The following is a 23921-nucleotide window of genomic DNA, read 5'->3' as shown; positions in this document are numbered from 1 at the left end:
AGGGGGGCGGTTTAAGGAAGAAACAAAGCTGTTCAGCCGTTGCTGCGTGTGGGACGTGGGTGAATTTGGTACAGTAAGTTTGCGCACTCAGCCAGTGCTCTGGGCGCTGCTCCTTCCAGCCGGTGCCGCCGGTTCCACGGGGAGGCAGCGAAGCTGCGTATTTGCAGGCGGAGGCAACTCTCCTCTACGAAGGGGTGCTCGGTCGCCTTTATTGCGGCAAACACCACGTTTAAAATAGGATTTTGTTCAACCGGCATAAGCGACGTCGGCTCTATGTATAGTCCGTGCCTGGATTCGGCCAAGTGACGCCCATCTGAATAAGCCGCGGCAACCAGGATCCGTCCTCGGCTCCTTCGCGGGGCGACTGCGCTGAGAAACGCACTGAGTCCGGTGCGGGGCAGCCGAGCCCGGCCCGACCCGACCCCTCCGCCCCCCGGTGGCGAGGCCCGCCCGAGCCGAGAGCCGGCGCGCCGGGCGGAGGAGGGGAGGGCAGGAGGTGGGCGGCCCGCTGCCCCCCCCCCGTCTCCGCAGCGCTGCCTCTCCCTGTCGGAACGTGCCTGCCCACCCTTTCGGGTCACTGCCGCGCCCCGACGGCCCCGGCATGGACGCGCCCAGCCAGCCGCCCGCTGGCCCCCGAGCCGGCTCCGAAGGCACGGCGGCGGGATGGGGCTCGAGCCCGGAGACGGATATCGAGAAGAAGGAGACGGCGGCGTACGTGGAGATCCGCGGGTCGCCGCGGGGGCCGGAGGAGAGCGACAAGCCCCCCGAGCTGGCCCCGGCCGAAGGCGCGGAGAGATCGTTGGATCCCGCATTGGAAAGTGGAATCGGCGGGACCGGGGATGGCGACGGCTCGGCGAGCGGCGAGCCGCCGGGCGCGCCCGCAGGACCAGCATCCTCGGACGACAGGACCCCAGGCGCGGTGGCTGCGTCGGGATGCGGCGCTGACTCCGGCTCTGGAGAGGCCGCGGGGAGCGGCGGGCCTTCGGAGGCGGGGGGCTGCCTGGAGTCCTCCTCCTCATCCTGCCCTTCGCCGGTGACCAAGGCGGGGGTCTTTCCCGCAATGGGCGACCCTCTGTCGACGGAAGGCAAGACCTCGTCGTCTTCTTTCGGCTACGAAAGCGAGGAGGACGAGCACGGTGGGCGAAATGCGGCCCCCCCCGCAGCCCCCCCGGGCATCCCCCCCGGTGGCGGCCGCGACGAGGCGCACTATATCAGCACGCAAGAGATCCAGCTGAGCGAGGTGGACCACGACATGGACTTCGACGCGGGGCTGGCCGCCCGCTGGGACTTCGAGGACAACAACGTGATCTATTCTTTCGTGGACTACGCCTCCTTCGGGAGCGACGAGACCCCAGGGGACACGCCGACGGAGGAGGAGAATAGCTGCTACCTCAGCACGACCACCAGCGACCCCAACAACCAGACGGACAGCATCGACAATACCAGCAGCACCGAGATCGTTAGCCTTACATCCGAACACGACACCCCCGGCGGGGACAAGCACGCCAGCTCGGGAGAAAGCCGGTCCAAGCAGCCCGGCCGCCCCGGCGGGAGCCCGGCCGCCCAGCTTCTCCTATCAATCAAAGCCGCTTCCCGGGCTATAAATGAGTCTAGCAACGTGCGCGGAAAGCAAAACACTATTTACGCTGCCAAGCATGAAGGCGACATGAGCGTCCGTGTCCCCGCAGCTCCTGAAAGCGGTGCGAATGTAAAATCGGACGCGGTCCACGACCACGCGAAAAAGTTCATCGCGGTGCCGGCTCGGCTGCAGACGCGGTGTGGGGCGGGCCGCGCTGGGGAGCACTCGAGCGGCGCCTCCAGTGCCGTCAGCGAGCTGGACGATGCCGACAAAGAAGTGCGAAACCTGACGGCCAGAGCGTTCCGTAGCCTGGCGTACCCCTACTTCGACACCCTGCGCTCCAGCTCCCGCGCCTCTACTGCCTCTCTGTCTGACAATGCTCTGGGCATCAACCGCTGGTCCACCTACCTGGACCTCAAGTGCGGCAGCCTGGGGCCGAGAGCCGAGCCCAGCCTGCTGCGCTCCGGCCGCTCACAGACCAAAGCCCTCGAGTTCGTGGTCAGCAAGCTCGACGGGGAGATCGCCCACGTCGAAGCTCCGCGGCGGCTGCGGGCGGGCTCCCGGGTGGTGACCCTGCTGGATTTCGGCGATGCCCGCAGGGCCGGGCCGCCCCGCCAGGCGGGCGGGGGAGAGCCGCCGGCGGCGGAGGGCGGCGGCGGGCCCAGCAAGAAGTCCAAGTTCGCCTCCAGCCTTCTCAAAAACATCATCTCCAAGAAGATGCAGCTGGAGCACGAGTTCAAGATGGAACGGGGAGAGATCACCGACACATCCTTCACGGGGCTGGTAGCCGGACGGGAGCCGGAGCCCACCGGCGGCGTCCGGGAGCGGCAGCGGGAGGGCGGGGAGCAGCAGCAGAGCTCCCGGCACTCGGAGGGCGGCTCGGACTGCGTCGCGGCGACAGCGGAGGAAGCGGGCGAGGGCGGCGGCGGCCGGTCGCCGCCCTCTAAGACGTCCCCTCCTCGGGAGGGGAGCCGTAGCCTGGAGCGGGCGGTGTCCGAGGAGCTGTGCGAGGTGAAGCGCAGCGCCTCTGAGGCTATCAAGGCCACCTTCCTCCGCAGCCAGAACAGCGCCTTCAGGTCCTGGAAGGAGAGGGAAGCGGAGAGGAAGGAGGAGAGGGCGCCCGTCGGCAAGCTGAAGCTCTCCTCCAGGCACGACTGGCGGGCCGACTTGGGCGAGATCTCCGCCGGCAAGTCTACCAAGATGTCCCGCCTGTTCGTCCCCACCATTCAACACACGCCCCGGGAGAAGGAACCCGGCAAGAGGGCGACCAAATGCACCGCTGCCGCCGCCGCCACCTCCTCCTCGCCCGCCGCTGCCAAGCCCAAAGTCCCTGAGATCAAGATCAGCCTGGGGAGCCTCCAGCAGCCCCAGGACACTGCCTTCAGCATCGCCCAGCTACTGACGCCGCAGATCGGGGGCCGGCCGCCGGAGGAGAGCAAGGGCCAGCATCTCAAGCTGCCCAAGGCCGGTGACGGGTCCGACAAAGTACCGCAGTTCCTGGTGCGCGACGTGAGGGACAGCAAACACAAAGCCCAGGGGCAGCTCCACCAGGTGCGGGACGTGCGGAAGCTCATCAAAAGTTCCTACAACTACGACTCGGGGGATAACAGCAGCGACAAAGGCAGCGGTGCCTCCGACCAGGGCGTCTCAGAGCAGAAACCCCGGCAGCAGCTGGTCATCGCCGGTGTCCCTAGGTCCCTCTCCCCTGTGGTCATCACCTGCCAGGCAGTCGGCCACGCCAACACTAAGGCCGCCGAGGCGGAGGCCAAGACGCCGGGCAGAGTGCCGGCCTGCCCCTCGGAGGGCACCGTCCTGGTGCACCGCACCTCAGGGAGACTGCCAGTGGCCACCATCGCCCCCAACAAGAGTGACCCGCGCCAGCCGGCCGTGCTGAAGATCGTCTCCAAGTCCGCTGCGCCCTGGCGGCACCAGCCACCGCCAGTCGAGCGGAACCGGGGACCGGAGGAGGACCCGCGGGAGGAGAGCAAGGCAGCGGCGCCGGTGCAGAACGCACTGGAGAAGCTGACAGCGGCGGTGCGGAGCATGGAGGAGCTGTACAGCTTCAACAAGCGCGAGTGGAAACGCAAGAGCGACCCGCTGCCCATCACCGACAGCCACGTTCTCTCCCTCATCACCAGCCAGGAGCGGGGCCCCGGGCCTCGGCCGACCCCTTCTGCCTCCGCTACCGTTCCTCCTCCGCCGCCACCGGCGGATAAGGTGGAGGAGCCGTCGGGCAAGGGGCCGGGCAGCGAGCGGCTATCCCGCCGCCTGTCCAACAACGCCACTGACAAAGTCTCGGCCAAGGCGGCCGCCTTCGAGAGCTTGGTCCGGCAGCGGACACGCGGCCCGCCGCCCTCCCGCACCGAGCCCTCCGCCGCCCCCCGCGCCCTCCTTACCCTCCGCGGAGCAGGGGGAGCCGGAGCCGGGGCCCCCGCGCCGGTCAAGCTCCCCCCTGAGGGCAGTCTGCGAAACCAGGCAGCGCCTCGTTCCCCGCGGCTATCTGCGGGCGGCGGCGATGCGGAGCGCGGCCCGGACTGCGAAAACTACTTAGCCCTGCCGCTGAAGGCGGCCGCCGAGCCCGGCTCCCCCGCCTCTCCAGTACCAGCGTCGGGGGCGGGTGCCGTCCGCCCCAGCACGGTATCGGCGACAGCGGCGGCGGCGGCGCTGTGCAGCCTTCAGCCCTTCAGCACCGCCAAGGGCCCCGGCAGTTCCGGACACCCGCCCGCCGAGGAGCCCCCCGCAGCAGCTCCACAGCCCGCCGAGGGTACCCCAGCTGCCCTCTACCGCCCGCCGCTGCCGTTTGCCACTCTGCCTGGCGCCGCGCCGCCGCCACTACTTTGTTTCTCGTCTTCCATGCCCTCCACGGCCACAGCGGCCGAGCCCTTCCCACAGACGCAGCGCAAGGTGCTGCTGGACGTGAGCACTGGGCAGTATTACCTCGTGGACACGCCAGTGCAGCAGCCCCTCAAGCGGCGTCTCTTCGACCCCGAGACCGGGCAGTATGTGGAGGTGCCAGTGCCCCAGCAGACAGCTGTTGCTCCCGTCCCACTGCCCCTCTCACCCCTGGCCCTCAATGCTGGGGCCTATGGTGCCACGTACATGCTCTACCCAGGCCTTCTGCCCGCTGCTGCCATGCTGCCTGCCAGCGCCTTGCCACGCCCACTGTCTCACTCGGGCAGCGATGCCAGCGCCCCGGCCGAGCCTGGCAGTCCAGCAGTGGCAGAGGCAGCTTTCCCTGAGAGCCCCTACTATGTGGCTACTGGCAAGTGCCCACCACCAGCAGGACGCACAGCAGCGGAGACGAAGCCAGTCATCAGCATCACTGCGCCAGCCACCGGCCCGCGGATCGTTGCGCCGCCCTCCTTCGATGGCACGACCATGCGCTTCGTGGTGGAGCACAGGTGAAGAGTGCAGGTGAGTGGGGGCAGGCTGCTAAGCCTGCCAGTCACCAGCGATGGTTAAAGGCCAAGTAGCTTATCTGCCAAGTGAGAGCTTCTCCTCACGGTGGGTGAGTAATGGAGCGGGGCCCTGCAAGCAGGCCCTCACCATAACTTAGAAGCAGACTTAGAAGCACAGAGGCTGTGCACAGCCATTGGTGCTGCTCAGTATCCCTCACAGCAGGTAAAATGGCTGCTTTTGCCCTGGAGGCAGTTTTGGTAGAAGCATACCATAGCTGCTTATTATGCAGCCCTGTGTCTGGGGGGACCTGTCTCTGTAGATCCCCTTGCTCCTGGGAAGGAGTGGAGCTGGCCACCTCCCCTGGACCCACCTTGTAAAGCCATGAAATGGACCCGCTGCCTCAGCAACACAGTCCCCTCTTTTTCATCTTTCTCCTCCTCTTCCCAAGAGGAGGCATGCACACTTCTCGCTGCCCTGAGCCCCTATTAGTTTCCATCCTCAGGAGGAGCAGAAGAGAGGTCCAATGGAGGCAAACCCTTATTTCAGGTCCTACTTGACAGCAGGATGAGGGAGTGGGATCTACATGAATAGGCCTTGATGTGCTCCCTTGGTGGTAAGGTACTACCATCGTGGGCAAGGGTGCCCACAGCTGTCTGTGCTGTGGGAGGGCTCCAGTGCAGCCCGTGGGCATCACTGCAAATCGCAGTTTCACACAGCTACTCCGAGCTTGGCCAGCTATAGTCCCACCAGTGTCTGGTTACTTAGGGCTGTGACCCAGGGCCACCCTCCAAATTAAGGGATGCACATGCAGGGCCATTTAGTGCCTGTTCTGGAGCAAGGAAGAGGGCACAGACTAGGCATACAGCATGTGTTGAAACCAGTGTGCAGACTGCCTTGCACAAAATAAGCATGAAACAATGAGATTTTATTTTTAAATTCCTGAAATATTTAGCAAGTGCCTTCAGGATGGTTGTCTCTGCTCCTCTTGCACTAAACATGTGGCTCATCTAAAGTGCAGTATTGGGCAGGGCTACCTAAGTCTTTCATGGCTCACTGAAGACTCTCCAAGCTTGTTGTGTGCTTGATGGTGACCTTGAGTGTCTGGGTTACCTTTCTTTGCTTCTATAGGGTTTTTTAATTTGCATTACCTACTACTGCCAAGTAGATTATTCCTTGAATGAAGCTTAACTGAAATGATTTACACACTTACCTCTTCTCTGATTGTGAATATTTTTGTCTTGAAATTGACATTCTTTCATCCTGGACAGAAAGGTAGTTGTTTTCCTTGGCCCTTATGGACTCACTCAGGACAGGCAAAGTACCAATCCAAGTTGAGCTGTGCTGTGCCACTTGAGTTGATCCTGTCAGTAAAGCTTTGATACCGTATCTAGGTAAAAGGGCAAAGGGTATTTGACTTGTTCCTTTTGTTCTGTAGGCTGAATTCAGGCTACTAGCACAAGGAATGTGATTTCAGTTCAGGGACTTGCTGGTTCTGTGAAGGGGTGGTATACATATACAGTGCATGTATATATATATCTTGCAGCAGCTATTTAAAGAGACCAACCCCCTCCTGGCTACAACCACCCTACAACTACCTGAAGGGAGGCTGTAGCCAGAAGGGGGTTGGTCTCTTCTCCCAGGCAACCAGCACCAGAACAAGAGGACACAGTCTCAAGCTGTGCCAGGGGAGGTTTAGGCTCAAGGTGAGGAGAAAGCTCTTCACAGAGAGAGTTGTTAGCCATTGGAATGTGCTGCCCAGGGAGGTGATGGACTCACCATCCCTGAAGGTGTTCAAGAGGGGATTGGACATGGCACTTGGTGCCATGGTTTAGCAGTCATGAGGTCTGTGGTGACAGGTTGGATTTGCTGATCTTTGAGGTCTCTTCCAACCTTATTGATTCTGTGATTCTATGAAATGAAAAGCTCTAGCTTTTCTGACATCACTCTATTTTGCCCCTTGTTTCCCAGGAGGTTATCCTGCCAGGTTCCACTGCTAGCTTGCCTGCAGCGTCTGGTGTGGCAAATTGCTCTTTCTCATTGGTAGAGTTAGTAGCTGCAACAAAACTCTGCCTTTTGATGTTATGTCAGAATTCTATCATTGTGAGACTGCTGTGAAAACTGTCCCGAAAAAATGGGGATGCAAAAATGTGCATAGTGCTTACAAAAGGCCATTCAGCACTTTGCAGATTTCCATCAGTTACCATTAATGATGCCAAGACATACAGATAACAATGCCAAGATAATACAGACAGGCATGCCCCCTTCCTACCATCCCAGACCTGGGGAGGTAGGTGTCCTGCTGGTGTATAATGGATGCTCAACCTGTTCTGAAAGTGAGTAAAACAAATCATTTTAATAGCATGCTGCAAGAGGCATTTAGCTTGTCATCAGACTTGGGTCATTCATACAGCTCTCAGTGGAAAATGAGGTGCATGCCAGAGCCTTCTACCCCTAATTCTGTTCTGCCTTTGTACCTACTCAAGGTTTTCATTCACCTGCATAACATTCGCATCCCTGTGGATATTTTTTTCCTATTCTTCTCTCTTTTATTATCTGCTCTTTTTTGTTCCCCCTTACCTTCCTGTATCTCTTTCTCTTCCTAATTAAACAGTTTGTTTGCTTGGGGTAGTATTTTTCCCTAACAAGAACAGGACTAAAGTTTCACATGAATCAAGTGGTGAACTGGTGGTTGGGTTTGGTTGGGGTTTTGTTTACTTGCTTGGTTGGTTTTGTTTGTTGTTTATTTTAATTTCAATTGCTTTCACACTAGATCAGTGGGGTTTTTTGTTGTTTGCTTGGGGGTTTTGTTTGTTTGTTTGTTGCAGCAGTGCTGTGAAGCTCCAAAAATGGGTTTTAAAACAACCAGGTTTCATCACATGAGCAAGGGATTTGAGTAAAATACCGTCCCTTCACATCCCTTTTTCTTACCTGCCAAAATAAGCTGAGTGAATGCTCCCCCTCTCTGCTCCTGTATTTCTTTCTGCACATATTATCTTCCTCCCTTTTTTCACTCTGTTGTTTTCACATCTTCAATTACAAAGTATGTCACCATGTCACTGCTCCATCCTGGGTCTCTCTCACCTCTTGGAGATAAGTGTGATAGAGCTACCTTGAAGCTTTGATGGTGGTGGTGTGATGCCTGTGGCTCTGTTGGCCGTGACTCCTCTGCACGCCTGCTGCTTCTTTCTGTGATTGGTGCTCTTGTCTGCATAATCAATGGGATCAAATGGATCCTATCAATTTGGATTATGGCAAAATCCAAGATATTATTCCTGAACAATTATTAATTTTATTATTTTTTTAAAGTATGGAGCAAACATTAGAGAGCATGTTCGAGTTCTGAGAAATACCATGAGATCATTTTTCTTCCTCTTCATTGCTTACAGTAGTTGGTGAGCTTTTGGCAACATAGTTCTTGACTGTTGCATTTTGTCCTTCACTTGGAAAAACTCTGATGTTAGTTTTTAGTTCCAGTCAACTTGCCAGTCTGTTGCGACTGAACCTGGGCAGCACCAACCTGTAGTGAGCAGATTGCTGAAGGGAGCTCTTTCCCAGCCTGAATGAATGAAAATTGTGGTTTTAACTTTCATATCTATTCCCACATTGTACTCTGCACAGTTTTTGCCTTGTGTTAGGTAAAGAAAGAAGAAAATTACATGTAACAGAGTAGAATAGAATCATAGAATCAATAAGGTTGGGAAATACCTCAAAGATCATCAAGTCCAACCTGTCACCACAGACCTCATGACTACTAAACCATGGCATCAAGTGCCACATCCAGTCCCCTCTTGAACACCTCCAGGGATGGTGACTCCACTACCTCCCTGGGCAGCACATTCCAGCGGCTAACAACTCTCTCTGTGAAGAACTTTCTCATCACCTCCGGCCTTAACTTCCCCTGGTGTAGCTTGAGACTGTGTCCTCTTGTTCTGGTGCTGGTTGCCTGGGAGAAGAGACCAACCCCCACCTGGCTACAACCTCCCTTCAGGTAGTTGTAGACAGCAAGAAGGTCTCCCCTGAGCCTCCTCTTCTCCAGGCTAAACAATCCCAGCTCCCTCAGCCTCTCCTTGTAGGGTTTGATAACCATAATAAATTATATTGCCAGTATTAGAAGGATGTTTTGCCTTGCTCTGTCCAGATGTGCCCAAACTGACATCATCCTACATTTACAGGAATGTATGGAGAACGTAGGCTGTCAAACATGAGCAGTTCTGCCACCAAAGTATGAAAATAGACCTGTTAGTTGTGTTCCTCCCTACCTGCCATCAGACAATCCATGCCTCCCTTTAAAAAATCATTTTGTATGGGTAGCACTTAGAAATTAATTTTTAAAGTCTCATGAATCTGTATTTTTAAACATGTTGTTATGTTTTATTCAGCAGGACCTAGCCTACATTAAGTGAAAAAGTCAACTTACAGTGAAATGTGCAGCATGTATGGTTTGCTTACTGTGGTGCCTTTGTTGAGAATTTAGAATCATAGAATTGTTAAGGTTGGAAGGGACCTCAGGGATCATCTGGTTCATACCCCCTTGCCATGGGCAGGGACACCTCACTCTAGATCAGGTTGCTCAGAGCCACATCTAGCCTGGTCTTAAACACTTCCAGGGATGAGGCTGCCACCACCTCCCTGGGCAACCTATTCCAGTGTCTCACCACCCTCATGGTTGAGAATTTCTTCCTAACATCCAATCTGAATCTACCCACTTCTAGTTTTGCTCCATTCCCCCTAGACATACCATTACCTGACACCTTAAAATGTTCCTCACCAGTTTTCTTGCAGGCCCCCTTCAGATATTAGAAGGCCACAATGAGGTCCCTGCAGAGCCTTCTTCAGACTGAACAGCCCCAACTCTTTCAGCCTGTCTCCATAGGAGAAGTGCTCCAGCCCTCTGATCATCTTCGTGGCCCTTCTATGGACATGTTCCAGCACCTCCAGATCTTTCTTGTAATAGAGGCTCCATAACTGGACACAGTACTCCAGGTGGGATCCCACCAGGGTAGAGTAGAGGGGGAGAATCACCTCCCTTACCTGTTGGCCACACTTCTCTTGATGCAGCCCAGGATCTGGTTGGCTTTCTGGGCTGCAAGTGCACACTGGTGGCTCATGCTGAGCTTCTCATCCACCAGCACCCCCAAGTCCTTTTCTTCAGGGCTGCTCTCAAGCCAGTTACTGCTGAGCCTGTATTGGTGCCTGGGATTGCCCCAACCCAGATGCAGAACCTTGCACTTGGATTTAGCAAAGCACCTGTCCAACTTTAGTGGGAAATACAGGAATATTACAATATCTAGTAAATTAGTCTATGGATAAGCATGAGCTCATGTTCAAATCATTAGGTAGCATTTCAGTAGCACTTAGCCTTCATACCAGTAAAAGGCAATGATGAGCTCAGTGACTCTTCTTGCCCAAGATGCTTTCTTTCCTGAGTCAGTATTTAAGCCTTAACTTCACAGACCTCAGAGCATGTGATTACAGGTCGGTTCATACATTTTCATATGTTCGTATGGTTTTGCTTGTACATCTGCCATGCTGGATGTTGTGTTGCTAGCACACAAAGCGCTCAGCTATGAACTTAAGCAGATGAATCACTTAAATCCTGGATCGATCACTTTGTCCTTTTTCTGCCTATGTGTGGGGGGTTCTGTGGGACCAGTCCCATGGGGAACTGTGGGGCTGTAAAGCATAGCACATTTCAAAAAATCAGGCTGCCCAATCACTGACTTGGTTTAAAAAGTGGATGCTATTTGTCTGAGTTATGGCAGCAGCTTAGGAAAGAAGTAGCAAGGGTAATGTAGCAACAAAGTGGCATTGAGTGCACCCTCAGTAAGTTTGCTGATGACACCAAGCTGTGTGGTGCAGCAGACATGCTGGAGGGAAGGGAGGCCATCCAGAGGGACCTTGACAGGCTGGAGAGGTGGGCACAGGCCAACCTCATGAGGTTCAACAAGAGCAAGGGCAGGGTCCTGCATCTGGGTCGAGGCAATCCCAGGCACAAATCCAGGCTGGGCAGTGACTGGCTGGAAAGTAGCCCTGAGGAGAGAGACTTGGGGGTGCTGGTGGACAAAAAGCTCAACAGGAGCTCTCAGTGTGCACTTGCAGCCCGCAAGGCCAATCAGATCCTGGGCTGCATGAGGAGAAGTGTGGCCAGCAGGTCAAAGGAGGTGATTCTCCCCCTCTACTCAGCTCTGGTGAGACCCCACCTGGAGTACTGCCTCCAGTTCTGGAGCCCCTATTACAAGAGGGATCTGGAGGTGCTGGAAGGTGTCCAGAGAAGGGCCACAAGGATGATCAGAGGGCTGGAGCACCTCTCCTGTGAGGACAGACTGAAAGAGTTGGGGCTGTTCAGTCTGCAGAAGAGAAGGCTCCCAGGTGACCTAATTGTGGCCTTCCAGTATCTGAAGGGGACCTACAAGAAGGCTGGGGAGGGACTTCTCAGGATCTCAGGTAGTGATAGGACTAGGGGGAATGGAATGAAGCTGGAGGTGGGGAGATTCAGGCTGGATGTGAGGGGGAATTTCTTCCCCACGAGAGTGGTGAAGCCCTGAAATGGATTGTCCAGGGAGGTGGTTATGGCCCCATCCCTGGAGGTTTTTAAGACCAGGCTGGATGAGGCTCTGGCCAGGCTGATGTAGTGTGGGGTGTCCCTGCCCATGGCAGGGGGGTTGGAACTAGATGATCTTTGTGGTCCCTTCCAACCCTGACTGATACTATGATACTATGAAAGAAGACACTATGCTTCTCTGGAGTAGTGAAGATTGCTCAAATGGCTGTGGCAGCTCTCTAGCAGTCTGCCTTTTATTAATGATGCTTCTCTGTTGTTTGTTGTTTTTTTTTTCAGGGATAAAGGAAGAAGAACCACACTCCTTTCATCTGAAGCATACTCATTAACTCCAAACATTCATCCTAAAAACTGCTTCTACAGCTTTCTAATTTTTTTGCTTCTTCTTACAAAACAAGTGTGTAAGTTTCTTGTTTTCTCCTAAATACCCCCAAATTTGAAGTACACATACATTTAATTATGCAAGCAACACTAAACTACTTCATTACTTGTTTTCTGCAAAGTTGATTTATATTGAAGCCAGTCTGCAAAGTTGTTTTTATATTGAAGCCAGTCTGCTTCTCAGAGGTTTAGGTGTTAACTCTGTTGCACCACTGCAGCTGTTTAGAAAATGCAGGGTGTAAATGCAGCAGTGTTTTGGTGTGGGTCCATGCACAGCTTAGTCCAGGTCCCCGGAACGTGTTGTGACGATCCAGTGCAACCCTGCAGCTCTTTCAAATACCCAAAGCCCTCAGCTCTCTCCCATTGCAGAAAATGAGGGTCTTCCCTGTAGATCTCAGTGACAATTTGCAATCAGATGTCTGTTTTATACTCTGTACTCCTGCAATTGGAATTGCAAATGGGGAGGTTTGTAGTCCTGGCATAATCTTTGGCCAGGTTCAAAACAGAACCTACATTTAATTGTTTTTGGTTTTTGTTTGCTCCTCTGTACTGTGTTGAACACCACAAGTTGCCTTAATTGTGACAGTGTTTAAAATACTGGAAAGCCAGAAATCAAATGTAGTATTTTTAGATCCTTGTTCTAAAGGAGAGGAGAGCATTTATTTTTCTTCAAGACTGCAGTATATTCTTCCTTAAGTTGCAGCACTGCTGAAAACATCCTACTAGTGTTTCCCCTGTGAGAGCAGGTATTTTAATATTGCAGCCCCAGTAATGCATAGTCCTTTCTTCGGCTGTTGTTTGGCAGGTTTGTCTGAGGGCTACATCCATAATATCTGTGTTTGCTAAGAAAATACTTCTCCTTTGAACGAGAAAATATAAGATTACTCAAAATGCAGTGATCTACATGTCCATATGTCAAACTCTACTCAAACCGATTCTTCTGTTGCCAGCAACCAGTTTGCCTTAGCAAAAGAGAATAGTTATCACGACAGTAAAACTAAACCACAATAGGATGTTCCCTGCCCAAATTTTCACTTCAGCAAAATGCTTTGGGAGGCAAATAAGTGCCAGATCAAGCCTGAATTATTTAGCATAAATCTTTCTTGAGGAGACAGGTTGGAAATCTAAAGTGTCAATGCAAACCCCAAAAGTCGTGCTTAAGCATTTGCACACAAGCAGGATTTTCCAGTGCCTGTTGCCAAGGGTTCCTGCTGCTAAAGAAGTTTCAGGTTTTCCATTTTTAAAGAAAGCCCCAGATTTCATTTTGCTGAGTAACTCACAAGGTAAAGAAAACTCAGCTACAACTGTCTTTAACCACATGTGAGATTGCCTTTCAGTGCAATTTATTTGTTCTACAGGCACCAGTTGAAATCGCCTTATGATGAAATGCACCACAAGTATATGGTTTAGGGATGTGGCATAGGGGTGAACTATGTAGAGTAAGGTTATCAGTTTGACTTGGTGATCCTGAGGATCTTTTGCAATCTGAATGTTTCTGTGATTCTGTGATTTCCTACAGACAGAGTGATTCAACATAGGTCTTCTCATTTATCTTCATTGTTGTGGAAAACCAATGAAACCCTTTTTAGAGAGCTTTTTGTGGCTAGCTAGAGCATACAGTGTGGAAGCTTAATCCTCATGCTCTTCAGTTGCACAGTCTACAGTTACAAGCTTTAACTTGCTCCTGGGATTTGGGCTGAATGCCTCTTGAAGAAAATGAATGCTGCCTCTCCATTTTCATGACTGAGAAGTCCATAGATGTTACGATGAGATTACTGGTGTTAGACAAAACAGTACTTTGGACTGCAGGGCAGTGCAGGTACCAGAGAAGATCATCCACTGTGACATACACATGTACAGTACACTATCCAGTACACTATAATACTAGCATCCATGCTTAGAGATGTTCCTGTCCTACCTTTTCCTCTGCCGGTGCTCGGAGCGAAGTTTCACGCTGCGGTTTACAAGATTTCGGTTTGCACACACAAACTCAAGAGTTTACAGTTTCACCCAGTGTACTTGAAAGGAAGAAACAAACAAACAAACAAAATGCATAGAAAACAAGTGCCCAGGATTTCAACATATATTTGTTGGAGGAAAATTTCACAGGTTTGGTTTGTTTGGGGTTTTTGGTTTGTTTTTTGTGGGGTTTTTTAACTGCCTGTAAAGACAAAAGCAACGAAAGGAGGCAATACCAACCGCTGTTTATTTTCTCAGGGGAGATTTCTTCAGTGGAATGTGTCGATCCTAATGTCAAAGAGTGTTTGCTTAATTTTGTCTCATGCTAAGGAGGATTCATGTTTGCGTCAAGGGGTCAGTTTTGCAAGGAGCTTCGCTTCACAGACCCAGTCCAGCAACGCCCCTGACACGCACCTCTGACTTCAGGTATCTACACAGATTCCTGGGAACTTCAGTGGAAGTACAGTCCCTACTTTTTTTTTTTTCACCCATCAGTGCAGTGCTTTGCTGAACTTGGCTCAGAGTGCTGAGTGCCTTGCAGACCCAGGTGCCGAGTCTTTCATTTTGTACCTATAATACCAGAGCTCTGGGCTTGAGTCTAGCTGGACCCTGTAGATAATGCCCTGAGAAGTCGCCCGAAAAAAAATCCAGTAATATGGTGCTCCTCCATCTATACCCAGTGGTGAATTTCTCCAGCCAGTGGGGTGATGTGTAGCCACGTATCTTGGATTAGAGTTAAGCCCTCTTTGTCAGGGTTCACAAGCTGCTAGTACTATATGTTTCATGGTGCAGTCATAGTATGTTACAGCTGAAATTCACCCTGTGTGCAAAGCAGAGCGAAATCCTGTGCACCACTCAGGTTCTTTCCCAGCTCTGCTGTCAGGATCAGGGTCAGGGTCTGCCACAGCTGGCTAGACACTTCCACAGATCCAAGTAAAACTTTGAGCGGGACTAGAGTGGTGCACAAATGTTGTTTCGGTCTTCTGCATCAGGGTTGGTTTCACTCAGTTAAATTTAATCCTTGGTGAATGATTTTAAATGTATTTATGGGTTGTGTGAGGATTGGTTTGTTTTTCCCCCCCTTGTCTGCATTCAAAGCTACCTTTACTCTCTAGTGTTGATGGCCAAAGTGTCATTCCTTATGCTTATAAATTACCATTAACTTTTGGCTACCTGAGAACACATACTTTAAAAATGCTTGTGTTTCCTCCCTACACTCTTACTTTCCCCTCCTGTTTTGTTGTTGGCTTTTCTTTGTTGTTGTTTGTTTTTTCTTTCTATTTTCCTTTTCCTCCCTTTCTTAAGGGACTGCATTATCAATGTAAAAAATATTTAAAAGAGCAAATGTGAAGTAAGGATAATGATTGTTAAGAGGATGTGGGTGGTATGTCTGATGAGAGAGCGGTGTGCTGTAAGGCAAAGGGGAAGATGCCACAAATGCCTTGTGTTGGTGATTGCTGCCTGTGGGGGAGAAAAATTTAAAAAGAAGATACATAACTGGGGGAAAAATGGACTCTGAGCCACTCTCAGTGTAGATGACACTGTGGCAAGTGCATAGCTGAAGCCTGAAGTGGTCCTGCTGCAGGATGCTGTGAGCCTGGGATTGAAGGACAGCAGAGTCACTGTGGGAATTGCACTGGCAGTGTGTCGGCACATGGGGAGTGCTTCAGTACATCACAGCCACGGGAGAACAGACTGTCTGAAACAGCTGAGTGCCAAAGTTTGTAACTGAATGAGTTAGAATTTGTATTATGTTGGGGTTTTTCTTTGAATGTTATGATAAATAAAATGTATTTTTCAGTAAAAGACATACTGCAAGTAAGCCTGCAGTCCACTGCTTGGTTGTGTGGTTGCAAAGTACCTTAGCTCTTGCGCAGAACAAAAGGTGCCAGAGGCACTGGTTGGTTCTCTGTAAGCAGTAACAGAAGGAAAGATTTCATTGGAGAGCAAATCAAGTATCCCTCGCTTAGTCTCTTTGAGTTTCACCCTGTGTTAAGTCCCTTTCTGACCTGATCTCACTGTTCATTCTGCCCTCTTAGGACAAAGGGAATTTGGGGGCATTACTTCATTTGACTCTATTTTTTCCATTCAATGAAAAAAATCCCTCATTTTCAGTGGACTAACTGCTGTTGGCCTTGGGTGTCCAAAGAACTGCATCTTTGTTGTAATGTGTCCAAGATAGAGCAATTGGTGGGGTGAATAACTTTTGTTCTGGTCTTTCTGTTATTTTCATTGACTAATGTCATGATATGATCAAAAATAGGTTTACTTTCTTTATAATAGGATTACAATATTGCTTGAGCTACTGCTAGGATAAAACATTTGCTGCTTTCACGTGTTCCTTCTACCCTAATGGAGACTGAGGAACTTTTTGATACTAAATCTAATCCAAATGTTTAAAAAAGCTCAAGTCAAACACCAAAAAAAAAAGAGGAAAAAATATCACAAAGTGGGCTTGAAAAGTAAAAGATTAGTTTTGCATCTTGAAAGCACACTGTCACTTCTAAGGTTCTAGTATGTAAGGGGCACATTACAATGATCTTCCTTTTCATCACATTCCCTAGATGCTTAAAAGAGATTCCCACCTTATTTATCGGCAAGTAATACAATATGAAGATATCTACTGTGAATATGCAGTATCATTCTGAGACAGGGCTGCGTGGTCTTCCTGCTTTGCTGGATGCAGAAGTGGTAAAATAGTGGGTTGGTGATGTTCTCTATCTCTCTCTTTAAGCTGAAACTTCGACAAAAAAGAGGTCAGAAATAAATGCGCTGAGAGACATGAACTCTGAGCTTTCCCTGAGGGGCCCAGTCTTGCAGACAGTATTTGTCCGACAGCAATGCCCCTCACAGTACAAGAATCCACTGAAATTAAAGTGGGTTTCTTAAACGAATCTCATTCTTAAATTAAACTGAAATGTCAGGTGAAATACATCTGGGATTTTCAAGGATTGGTGAAGAAAATCTTAGGGTTTTCTAAACAGTCTTTTAAAAATCACTGATAGGGATGATGAGGCCCAAATGTAGAAATGCAGCACCTTTTTTTTTTATTATCAGAAGAAGCAGGAACAAAGCAAAATGAGAAATAGCTTAGTTCCGTGATGTCAGAACTAAGCAGGCTATGCAGGATAAAACAATGCACTTTGGAACCAAAACAAACAGACAAACCAAACCAAAACAAATCCACTAACCCAAAACAACAACAAAAACCCAGCCCACAATCACCACCCCCGGCACCTATTTTAGAATTGCTGTTATCTTGGGAAGGGGTTACTTATTAACATGTAACCTGCTTGTGAAACCCAAACTGTATTCCTAGTCGATCCAGCTGTTTTATTTTGGGGTACCTGTCATCTAGTTACCAAATCGGAACCTGATGCTGCAGGATCCTGCCTGCCAGCCCAGCTCTGCCACTGCCCTGCTTTCCGTTGACCCCTGCTGGACAAGAAATAAAGTTCACGTTGGAAGTGAGTTAAAAACCTTGCTCAGCCAGGACCTCTGTTTCTTTTGCTATTTTTAGCAAACCCTCCTGTGTTCTAAGGTACAATTGCAGCATGGATTAGGTGGGCTTGTAGCTCCTAAAATGTATCCATTCTTAAAGATTGCAGTTCCTTCTATCCCGTGCAGCCAGAAAAAGAATCACTACCAGATGACACAGTCTCAAGCTGTGCAAGGGGAGGTTTAGACTGGATGTTAGGAAGAAATTCTTCATAGAAAGAATGATTTGCCATTGGAATGTGCTGCCCTGGGAAGTGGTGGAGTCACCATCCCTGGAGGTGTTCCAGAGGGGATTGGACATGGTACTTGGTGCCATGGTTTAGTAGTCATGAGGTCTTGAGTGACAGGTTGGACTTGATGATCTTTGAGGTCTTTTCCAACCTTATTGATTCTATGATTCTATGATTCTATGCTCTCAGTAAGTCATTGCAACAGGTATTCACTGGCAATCTGAGCTTTGTATTTTACAGATTGTTGCAGGTTTGTTAAGCCCAGTGACTTTCAACAAGTATCAATTAGTTGTGTTGAAAGTAAATTAGTTGCAATTCTTTTGTTCCCACTAATGAAGGGAAAGGAATATAGAATTAGAATAGAATAGAATAGAATAGAATAGAATAGAATAGAATAGAATAGACCAGACCAGACCAGACCAGACCAGACCAGACCAGACCAGGTTGGAAGAGACCTTTGAGATCATCGTGTCCAACCTATCATCCAACACTACCTGATCAACTAAACAATGCAACCAAGCACCCTATCAAGTCTCCTCCTGAACACCTCCAATGATGGTGACTCCACCACCTCCCCAGAAGATGCTGTCAGCATGATTTCAGGCTGTTCTGAGATATGCCAACTATCACCCATGCAGCTCTGGTTAGTATCCATTATTGGTAGGAAAAAAATGTGCTTTGCCAGCAGTTATTTATGGTCAAGTGGTACAAAAATAATGAAGTTTAGTCTCCCCTGTCTGCTAACCTGTACTGCTCTGATGGTTTAATTCATAACCTCATGAGGAGATCTGCCCTCCAAACCATTGACCTTTATATATATCCCTGTCCTTCCTGCATCAGTATATGTTTAGGTGTGGAGTGAGAAACCAAATCCCGGAACTTGGATTGTTTTTTTTGCGGGTGTTTGTTGTGTTTTTTAACACTATATGAAAAGTATTTTTTTTATAAACTAGCACTCCTTGAAAATTCCAGAGGAAAGTTTTGAAATCTCTTTTGCAAGTGGGTTGCTTTTTGGACTTCATTGGATGGAGTCATTGCACTGCTCTGACTGTGGCTTCTGATCAGGAAGAACTGAGCATCAGTTTGATTTTCTAAACTCCACATGTGCATTATTAACTGTTGCCATTGCTGATCATTTAAAAGTACCCATAACAGCCATTGTTAAAGATGTGTATTGCATATTTGTGATGAATCCCCACTGATCTGATGGGCACTCACAGTGTTTGCTTTGGTTGTAACCCTACGTGTGTTTTCACTTCATGTGCAGGCTTAAGCAATGTATTCATTCCACCTTATTTTTAGAAGATTGTCAGTTTTGTTGTTTCTGTAGCTATGGAGCCCATGTTAAGGAAGCTGTGGATTTCCATTGCCCAGCTGCTGGACTAAACCCCTTCTGGAATCCCCATTATGTCCAGCTGTTAGGGTCAGAGAGCTTCAGAAGCAAATGTATTGCTGCATTAGCAGGGGGTATCCACAAGGACAAGTATCACTTCTGAATGAGCAGCATGGGCCTCAGAGGCTCTGTTTCATCTAGTTTCAAGGGATGCTGTCAAAGCTGGGGGAGCCTCAAAATTGCCCTTCCAGGGCTGGTTATCCCATTCTGAAAGAACAGTTCTCAATAGAGCAGATGGCACAAAGGATTTTCCTCAGCAAGCTGTGGCAGGGCTTGATGGGTAAATAAACCCCAGATACTTGGCAATAGCAAGATTTTCTTTTGTCACTGGAAAATGTTTTGTGTTATGCCTTTTTAAAAGAGAGTGTTGATGTTACATTAGTTTAATCTGCTGAAGGGCTCCATTTTGCAGGCACACATTCAGAAGTTTCATAGATTTGATGAAGTTGAGAGGGGGTAAGCCTTGCAGCGGGATTGCTGTTATCAGACACAGGTCATACAGATACAAATTGCATTATCTAGAACCTCTGCATTTGGCCACAACAACCCCATGCAGTGCTACAGGCTGGGGTCAGAGTGGCTGGAGAGCAGCCAGGCAGAGAGGGACCTGGGGGTGCTGGTTGATGGTAGGAGGAACATGAGCCTGCAGTGTGCCCAGGCGGCCAGGAGGGCCAATGGCATCCTGGCCTGCATTAAGAACAGTGTGGCCAGCAGGAGCAGGGAGGTCATTCTGCCCCTGTACACTGCACTGGTTAGGCCACACCTCGAGTACTGTGTCCAGTTCTGGGCCCCTCAGTTTAGGAAGGAGGTTGACTTGCTGGAATGAGTCCAGAGAAGGGCAACGAAGTTAGTGAGGGGCTTGGAACACAAGCCCTATGAGGAGAGACTGAGGGAGCTGGGGCTGCTTAGCCTGGAGAGGAGGAGACTCAGGGGTGACCTTATTGCTCTCTACAACTACCTGAAGGGGGGTTGTAAACAGGCAGAGGTTGGTCTCTTCTCCCAGGCAGCCAGCACCAGAACAAGAGGACACAGCTTCAGGCTGTGCCAGGGGAAGTTCAGGCTGGAGGTCAGGAGGAAGTTTTACACAGAGAGAGTGATTGCCCATTGGAATGGGCTGCCCGGGGAGGTGGTGGAGTCGCCGTCACTGGAGGTATTCAGGAGGAGACTTGACAGGGTGCTTGGTTTACATGGGTTAGTTGTTTAGGTGGTGTTGGATGATAGGTTGGATGCGATGATCTTGAAGGTCTCTTCCAACCTGGTCTGGTCTATTCTATTCTATTCTATTCTATTCTATTCTATTCTATTCTATTCTATTCTATTCTATTCTATTCTATTCTATTCTATTCTATTCTATTCTATTCTATTCTGATATTGGGTCGTGAAGTCATGGGCAAGCCTGGCAGATTGTCAGTGCAAAGTAGGATGTGGAGTTGAGGTTGCCATCTGTAGATATCTCAATTCTCTACATGTGAAGTAGCGATGGTGACTATTTCTTAGTGCCACTCTTCATCCAACTTTTTTATTTAGGGTGTCAGATTACTGCAGGAGAAGACTGCCTCTTTCTAGGTGTGTGAATACTTAACTGGTCTTGCTTTTGTTTTCTGTGACACAAATAGCAAGTAGTAATAACAAATGGAAAAGTTTGTCTTCTTCAGTTTCAAATCCTAAAACAGTAGTGGAGTTATAAACAGTGTCTACAAAATAGAGGGCGCAGACTTTGGGCAGGGATATTGAGGGGAAGAAACAGCTTTGTGGGAGCACTGCTGAAAGCAATGGGGAGTGTTTGGGGAGAAGGAGACGATGTTCAAGAGGGAGAAAGGAGGAACTGCCCCTTGTTGAGAGAGGAGGAATGCCTGGGGATGGAGTGCTGTGCCAAATCTTCAGCAGAGCAGTGAAAGAGGGCATTTAAGGGTGAGGATCTGGATCAGGTTTGCTGGCAGTGATGGTCATGTTACTTTACAGTGCAGTATCACTGCCACCAATGTTGGTATCATTTTGGCCTTAACTGATTTCTGGTAAGGGGCTCTTACCTCTCCTCTCTAGACAGAGGATTTGGGCAGGCACCTCCCTCTACATCACCCTCTGGAGAACCCTGATACTCCTGGCTGGAGCAGGAACCCAGGACAAGTGGGTGTCCAACCTTGGTTTTTGGTTCCTGTGTGGTGGTGAATAAAATGGTTGCCTCGGTCAACACCGTCCCTTCCCTAGCAAAATGCTTTCCCAAGCCAGAAGGTAATAGACAAAAACTGAGACTGAAAACAAAACAATTATTTCCCATTGTGTTTTTACCTGTTTTATTTATGCTCTGACTTAGAAGTGTGTCAGCACTTTCAGGAAAGACAACAAGCAGACTGTTCCATCCCATTGACAAGATTGATTTTTGCAGGTTTCTGCACTCTTTGTTTTTTTACAACACAAAACAATTTGGACTTTATTATTTATTTTTTTATCATTCCTGCAATACATTTATTTTAATGACCATCTATGAGTTTTTCCTGCCTGTTGTTGGTTTGGGGTTTGGGGATTTTTTTAAACCCAAGCAAACAAAACCAATTGTTCCTGGGTGGTTGTTTTTTTTACTGTTTTTTTGTGAACAGCGTTCACCTACCTTGTCTTAACAAAAATTAAATCAGATGGATTATGTCAGAGATCAGCTGAGCTGGGATGAGGCATATTCTTTCTTAATCTGCAATGCTGTTTTAAATGGAAAACACTCTTTTTTTTTAACACAGATCCAGTGAAGACAGTGGTTGAATAAGCAAAAAGGTATGTCATGTTAATCAGGGGACTTGTTTGAGTAGTGAAACAGAAGCTTCACTTGCCTAGAAGAAAATGTACTGGCTCTGCACAAGGTTGGCTAAACTGTGCACTGAAAATGGATTTCTGTCAGGACCTTTTCCTTCATCAAACTTCAGGATTGCCATAGTGGTGCTAATTTTTTAAATACACCTGCCTTGATTACATACAGGGACACAAATCTTCAGGAGGCAACCTTGAAGAGCAACCAGTGTTGGGTTGACTCTGCTCCTGACGATAGCTATAGAAATTATACCATTGATTTCAGTGGGAACAGAATTGAGGCAACCATAAGCACTTCTGGACCTCATATTTTTAATCAGTTGTATTTAACTATAGCAGTTAATAATAACAATAAAAAAGAGAGATAAATAATAATATAATCAAGCTCTGACAGCTTTTAAAAAAAAGGGAAAATCCTTTAAAATCATATAAAACAAACCCTGCTTTTTTGTGAGCAGGTGTCCTAGATTCAGCTAGGATGGGGTCACTTTTCTGGGGTTGGTTCACAGGAAGCTGGAAAGGGTCCCAGCCAAGACAGGCTGCTGAACCAGCCAGTAGGGTATTCCATCTTCTACAGATACCATGTCCAATACAAAAGGGAAGGGCTGGCCAGGCAAACAGGGCTGCTTTGAGTGTGTGACTACAGTGTGCCCGCCAGGCCATCACGGTCAGTGTTTAGGACCACTCTTTCTATATACTATTTAATTAGTACTATTTTCTTCCTGGCTGTTGTTATCTGTTGCTGCTGATCTATTAAACTCATCTCAGCCAACGGGTTTTTGCTTTTTTCTCCCAATTTTCCTTCCCATCCCATGTGAGGGCTGGAGGGAGGGTGAGGCAGTTGTATGAGTAGCTGTGTGGGGCTGGGCCTGAAGCCTGAACCAGGACAACAGGCAAGTGCTGAGTAATCAGGAATTTATGGTCCTGTTTAAATGTTAATTGTACTTGAATGTTTGAATGAGGATTGGTCACAGGCCTAAACCACCTAAATACTTTAAAACATATTCATAAATAATCATTCTTTATACATCATAATTGTTCTTACTGCATGTCAAAAACATGGACTTCTGTATTCCCCAGGAAAGAAAAATTAGGGATTACCTTTGCTTTTGGCACAAAAAAAAAGCCCCAAACAAATAAAGAACTAGCACCACCCTTAAGGAAGTGCACAGAACACTACTAAATTGGTCTTTCTTTGCCTTAGGTTTGTTTGTTGGTTCTTTTTTTTTTTTAACAAAAGTCTTAAATAGAGGTTAATATGTAAACAGTGTGCACGCACTGGGAGTTTGATCCTAGGCTGTTGAAATCAATGGCAAATTTCCCACGCACTGCGGGAGTGCAAGATCAAGCTCCAGGTTAGCACAGCACGCACAAGCCTAAGTCATCGAGGGAGCCGTGGATGCCGGAAAGAAAAAGCTCAGGAGCTCTTCTCAAAACCAGTTGCTGGAGGACTCAGACTTTGCACCAAAAACCTGATTGCACATGTTGGAGTTTTCCTGGTGGAGAGGGTACTCGTTACCTGCCAGCAGTGCTGTCTTCCCTGCCCTGGCAGTGTAGCGCCGGCCGGAGGGCAGGCTCTCGTACTTGGTCACGTAATGCCTGTGGAGACAGAAGCCGGTGCCATTAGCAAACGGCCGTGTGGTGGGTTGGAGTTTCCCCCCCAACATTAACTTTGCCAGACCAACTCAGTTAGAAGCAAATGAAGCTGTATTTACAAGCGAAATCTACACTCTACAATGGAGTGCAATGAATATGTACAAAATGTACAGGATCTACAATATTATACAGATATTTACAATTGGCAAACAACATGAAAACCCCCTGGCCAAGGACCAGGGGAAGCTACTAATTTCTCCCTCCCTACTCCCCTTACCCCCCTGTACAAAAGGGACAAGAGAGAGGAGCAGAGAAGTTAGACTTAGCCAAAGCCAGCTGATAAGCAGCTTATCTCTCCTGAGCGAAGGAATACAGCCAGAGATCAGAGGAGAAAAGAGAAGAATTGTTATGGCACAGCTCCTCTTATTCCAGATATTTACCCAATGAATTTGTTTAGAATAATCTTTTGTTTTCCTTTTTATACCCAATAGTGATTTTTTAAATATTTTTCTACTTTTCTGCTCAAAA

General features: G+C 49.1%; 2 protein-coding genes across 2 annotated transcripts in view; one reads left to right on the top strand and one right to left on the bottom strand.

Moving 5' to 3' along the window:
* Positions 1 to 601: 601 nt before the first annotated feature.
* CUNH4orf54 (chromosome unknown C4orf54 homolog) overlaps positions 602 to 23921 on the top strand; it is a 36490-nt gene continuing 13170 nt past the window's right edge. Inside the window, exons 1-2 of the mRNA XM_068136730.1 lie at positions 602 to 4993; positions 11817 to 11938. Of these exons, the coding sequence (XP_067992831.1) occupies positions 602 to 4984 (4383 nt within the window). The 3' untranslated portion in view covers positions 4985 to 4993; positions 11817 to 11938. The remainder of the gene's footprint in view (positions 4994 to 11816; positions 11939 to 23921) is intronic.
* MTTP (microsomal triglyceride transfer protein) overlaps positions 21276 to 23921 on the bottom strand; it is a 33644-nt gene continuing 30998 nt past the window's right edge. Inside the window, exon 18 of the mRNA XM_068136810.1 lies at positions 21276 to 23396. Coding sequence (XP_067992911.1) covers positions 23228 to 23396 — 169 coding nt within the window. The 3' untranslated portion in view covers positions 21276 to 23227. The remainder of the gene's footprint in view (positions 23397 to 23921) is intronic.

Source organism: Melanerpes formicivorus, unplaced genomic scaffold (genome assembly GCF_026170545.1).
Source record: "Melanerpes formicivorus ecotype bairdi unplaced genomic scaffold, bMelFor1.0.p_v2 SCAF_4, whole genome shotgun sequence".
NCBI classification, from domain to species: domain Eukaryota; kingdom Metazoa; phylum Chordata; class Aves; order Piciformes; family Picidae; genus Melanerpes; species Melanerpes formicivorus.
This window is presented reverse-complemented; position numbering and strand designations above follow the sequence as displayed.